At 36.4% G+C, this 5,513-nt stretch overlaps 1 protein-coding gene across 1 annotated transcript in view; it reads left to right on the top strand.

Moving 5' to 3' along the window:
- LOC130642373 (uncharacterized) overlaps window positions 1-5,513 on the top strand; it is a 15,525-nt gene extending 10,012 nt beyond the window's left edge. The window contains exons 11-14 of the mRNA XM_057449462.1: window positions 1-9; window positions 360-1,320; window positions 2,846-4,308; window positions 4,459-5,513. The exon at window positions 1-9 is cut by the window's left edge and continues 239 nt beyond it. Of these exons, the coding sequence (XP_057305445.1) occupies window positions 1-9; window positions 360-1,320; window positions 2,846-4,308; window positions 4,459-4,985 (2,960 nt within the window). The 3' untranslated portion in view covers window positions 4,986-5,513. The remainder of the gene's footprint in view (window positions 10-359; window positions 1,321-2,845; window positions 4,309-4,458) is intronic.

Below are 5,513 nucleotides of genomic sequence, written 5' to 3'. Positions count from 1 at the left end.
CTTTCACAGGTGATTTTTTAACATTCTTTGAGCAAAATATTATCTAAACTTAGCATGTGTCCAAAGGATATTGTGTTTGACATTCAAACCCATTTTTTCCTGGAGAAGTAGAGAACAGATTTAAATAAAGTATCGTTCCAGCAAAATGACGTGGTCATTTCTGATTCCACGACGTCATCAAATTACCCCTTCCCCCCTCCCCAGTTCAGAGAGTAGGATACCTAATGTGTAAATTGCCTGTAGCTATACGAGTTGTTAAAATGATCGAGTCACAGGAACGTTAAAATCATTTGCTAATGTTGCATTTAGAAAGTATTTGCATTAGCTCTTTTTTTACCTCTGTATGTACTTTTATACAGATGCTGAGACTGTGGACAGCTACAACAGCAGTAATGACGAAGATGAAGACCCTACGCTACAAAAGGAAAGAGAAAATCTTGCATTACCAAAGAGTACCGTGCAAATCTCAATAACATCTTTTTTAAATAAACTCCAAACGTCTGTCTCATCTGGATTATCGAAATCACGCTCAAATACTGCTTCAGTAAATTCGGTCAACACTGCTTATAACAGTTTGAACATCGATCCAGTAAGAATGCGTTCTAGGAGTGCTGGCAAAAACAAAAAATGGAAGACAATGATATCTCACAGAAGAAAAACCTTCACAGGTGTTATTGAAGAAAACGAAGAATTGGAGCTTCCAAATCGAATGAGACCAAGATCTTTGCTCATTCCAAAAAACAACTCTGATAGATCAAGTCCTGATTTAAAAACATCGTTTCTTGAAGAGCGGCAAAAAGTTACGGCGGATTTGGAAAGCGAATCAAAATCTTCAGCTTCAGAAGTAAGTGAAAACACGGTCCAAAACACGAAAAATAATAAAACTCGCCAGAATGCACCACACATAATTCATAGACCCATCCCACCAGATATTATTATAGACATTGAAAGTAGTCATGAAGTAGCTCGTGGGAAAGAAAACAACCAATCAGAAGCTACGTTGAACAATAACAATACAGACAAAGCAACTGACCGTTTGCTTTCGAGTGGAACAGACACAGAGAAGGTTGCAAAGAAACAAAAGAAAAAGAAGAAAAAACGACAAAGAAATCGAAAAACAAAATCGAAAGATACCTGGTCTAAATATTTAGATACAAGCTCACAACGACACGAGGTGTATTGTGCTTTGAATTCCATTAAAAAACGACTCAGCGGGAAGGAACGTTTTAAGGGAAAAGCGCAAACGAGGAAACAATCATCGATTAACATCCAGCGAAAAGCTTCTATGCAAATCTTAGATGATAAACGCAGAAGTCTAAGGTAAGTTATTTTAAAGAAAAAAACTTTTGTGAGTAGCACACTAAGTCAACGAGCTATTACAGGAAAAATGGTATCTCCTTTTATGGTGGTTCCCCTAGAAAAAAATTTTAAATTTCAAGAATTGTCATTTAGCTGTTTTCTGACAGCAAATTCATCTTAGAATACCGTGGCAAGTAGTGCTTATGACATATTTAGGTTTTTATTGCGCATTTTGCCACTTTTCCAACCAACTGCAAATATAAGTGCATAGCAACGCCCAAAGCAACCATTTTCGCATTTTCAGACAGCTTCCTTGTCCCTCCGTCGATGTTTAATTCCTTGTAGCAGCTAGATGATACTTTAGGGCCTCTCAAGACGATATATGACAGTTCTGAATATTAAATATCGTGTTCCCCAAGCATTTAGAAAGCTGTCTTAACGACGCACCCTGCGAAGTGAACTCGTCAAAGTTTACTCGTCATTAATTAGACTTAGGTATTTGGTGCTTTTCAGGTTGAAATAATGCTGGCATACACTTTTTGACGATCCTCAAGTCAAGAGTGTCCATAAAATAATCTTTAAACAAGTTTTTTGCCGTTTAAGTTCGGAATCCACGGTAACAAGAATTCTCAAACTCGAAGCACCCTCGCTTTACAATTTCTTCTGTGGATGCAGGCATTACTACTAGTATTAAATAAAACCGATTTTCAAATCGAAGTTTTGTCTTCCAGTTATTTTGTCGAGATATTGCCCGTTTCGCCCTGTTTTAGCTTTTCCGTCGTCCAAAAAATACCTCATCAGTTCTCTGGAAGAAAAGTCAACCTTGTGAAAATGCGCTTCACTCAATACATACACCTGACCAATCCTCTGGGATATGTCTTTTTTTCTAGGGGAACCGCCTTAAATAAACATCAATTTTTAAGTTGTCTATAAAATCGCCAACAATTTGGAAATGTCATGCACCAATTCCCCAATTATTTTCTTTTGCTCAAGTTTTTGTGATGTTCGCAGGTATTTACTTTTAAGAAATGAAAATTCGTCGTCTATTTTGTAATACACTTCTGCTTGTCGCTGTTTTCTAACTTTTGCGAGATGAACTTCTGCGAAAAAACGAATTTGGAAAAACATATTCGTGAATTACTTCTTTAAAAGTTTAGATTTTGTCTTAATATAGTCTTGTTTCTAAATTATAACTTTTTCTAAGTAGGTCTTATTTTTAAGAAGTAATGTTTAACGACTTTCTCGACACTTAGAGTCTGTTTACATAAAACCCAAAGCGAAAACAAACGGGTTTAAACCTCTACGGGAGTTTTATGCAAGCACATCACCGTAGAGTGAAATGCGGTTTCCGATCAGTGCGCATGGTTGAAAGTCACAAACACAAAACACGCGTTCCTTCTACGGTCCACCCCGAAATTAAAATCAACACGAAACGAAACGTCCTGTAAACAGACGCTTTTTCCACCAAGATGTGAAATTTCGCTTTACCGGACTTTTTTTAGTGTCAAATAAATGACCTCTCACAATATTTTTTCTTTTTCGTTAGAGATCAACTTTCTGGTCTGCGATACTCCACCGCTAACGCTGATTTATCGCCTGAGATGAGAAAAAAAATTAACATAATACGTGCACGAAACAAATACCAAAAACCATCAGAACGAGAAATTTCTAACGCTGTTTCATTTTCGGCCACTTTGCGTGAACAAAATAACGATATTAGATTATCGACAACTTCTTCGAAACGTACTTCGAAACCAGACGATGAACGCGAACTGCTCGAAAGATTAAGCGTGTTATCCAGCCAAAGGAACAGTCGTAACAGCGGTGTTTTATCGAGTGTAAAAAATAGTCGTAACGATCATTCAAAAAGTAGCGAGCACCTTTACGAAAACTTATCAAGAACAGAAGGCGTTGCGACAGAAATGAGCGACGTATTAAAGAAACTTAACAGTCTTGACAATTTAGATTGCTCTTACTCGAATTTTGATTCTGACTTCATGGAAAACGAAAGTAGAAGGCGTTATTTGAGTTATCCACCAGACGCAAATCGCAAAAGTGATCCGTTACTACCAGAAGAACGAGAATTAGTTGAACAACTCCTCCGAAAATACAGTCAACTTTATGATCAAACACATCAAAAAGATGAACTACCGCAAAATGAAAAACCAACATTTTCTACCAAAGTTAAAATCAAAGGAACATCACCTGGGCATTCCAGAAGAAGTAGTGTTGACCACACCAAGCCTGCAACTCAATACCGAGCATCTGTTAATATGGATCATGTACTAGAGGAGGCTTTGGAAGAAGGCGAGAAAATGTCATCAAACCTTGAAGAAGGAAATAAGACAAGTTCACCAAAAGACAGAACTAAGCAATTCACGTTGATGCATCGCCGACATAGTGAGGAACGAGGTGCAATGAAAAAAGATATATTGGAAGCTTTTAGTGGTGGAAGAAACAGGAGTACATCTATGACAACAGGAGGAAACAAACAGGAAGCTGCAGACACAACACCAGTTAGGTCTAGTTCGGGAAATAAAGTTAGCAATGCAGAAAAGAAAGCTAAAATAATGGTGCCTAGTCAAAATATTGATAACGACGATGATGCCGAGGAGGAAGAAGACGACGATGATGAAGAAGACGATGACGTTGACGATGACGTCGACGATGAAGATAAGTCAAAGAAGTCGTCTGTTCAAGAAGAGGCTGATAATGTATTTGATCATTCTGAATCATCAAGTGAATATGAAGAAGAGATTGTTAAAACGCAAGAAGGATTCATTATACCGAAAGAATCTATACATAAAGTAATGGGAAATGGGATGTCGCCTTTGGCTGTTGGAATGAGGTTAAGGCGGGAAAGCAGGACAAAGGAAGAGGAAATTGAACGTCAATTTAAACGGGAGAATTTCCTGAAAGATCGACCTGCTAGAAGAGGGATAAGGATGCCCATCGGATCTGCTGGGAAGGTGAACCTATTGAAGTCAAAATTTGAATCCAAGACTACAAGTAAGTTGAGAAAAATGCCACTCGCTTTCATCATATGTGTTGCCATTTACTTATTCTTACTTTTTGTTTACCTTGCTCTGCTTTTTTCCTCAATCCATTCGTTTTTTGTAATTTCCTCTTGTGACATACAACCAAATTAATTTCTTTTAGCTGAGTCTAACTCCACCAGAATACGAAGAAGCATTGAGAAGTTGAATCAAAAAGCTAGCAGCAAAACACACAGGCCATTCTTCAAATTGCTCCGTTCTAAATCAACACAAAATTCCGAAAGTGGTTCTGAAAGCGAAATAACAGGTGTGACCACGCCTGTGAATAATGTTGCTATAGAAACACGCATGGGAGAGTTGTTTCAAAGAACTTCCACCCAGAAAGGAAATGTACTAAATGATGTGATAATCACAGAAAGAGATATGAATTTTCAAATAAATGAGAACATCGGTGAACAGCATATTTTCGTGTTACCTACACCAATACAATGTGAATGCAAAGAACCAATTAGGTCGTCATCTCCAATTGAATATGATTTAGATAGGTCTAATTGCCATACAATTAGACCTCCATCCAAAAAACACAAGGTTCCTTACAGAGAAGAAGAAGAAATTTTTCACAGGTTCGACTATTTCATGAATGAGGATTACAAAGAACTGCGTGATTCTTTTCGTGACGTATTAACTTAATAATGTTGTTAATAATTTTAAAAAAGAAGCACCAATTAAAACCTTAGTCAGCTAAAATCTCAAACCCTAAAACCTGCTTTAATGTGGGTAATTCAGATTATAGAAATTTTGTTGCAATTTTTAATAGGGATCACTGTTCCACAACTCAGTTGTTATTAAAATATCTAATAAAAGAGAAACATGCGTCTCCTGCTGTCTGTAAAATTTTGTTATACCGTGTGGACTCTAGATTGCAGTAAATTAACTAAAATTCCATACACTTTCTCTAGTGTATGGAATGATAAGCCAATCACCAATAGTTTACTAGATAAAACTTTGATCTGCGAAAAACAAATGGAGGTGTAACAAAAATTTACATTTTATTTTTAATTTTTTTTATTTAATATTTTGTTATATTATTTAGTATTTCTTTTTAACTTTCTTGTACATATAAATGTAGGTAGTTTTAATTTAATGCAATGAAACTAATGAATTAGTAACGTAGAAAATTTAAAAAAGAATATTCTGATACTTAAAGGCCTGAAGGTC

The sequence above is a fragment of the Hydractinia symbiolongicarpus genome, chromosome 1 (assembly GCF_029227915.1).
Source record: "Hydractinia symbiolongicarpus strain clone_291-10 chromosome 1, HSymV2.1, whole genome shotgun sequence".
Lineage (NCBI taxonomy): Eukaryota > Metazoa > Cnidaria > Hydrozoa > Anthoathecata > Hydractiniidae > Hydractinia > Hydractinia symbiolongicarpus.
This window is presented reverse-complemented; position numbering and strand designations above follow the sequence as displayed.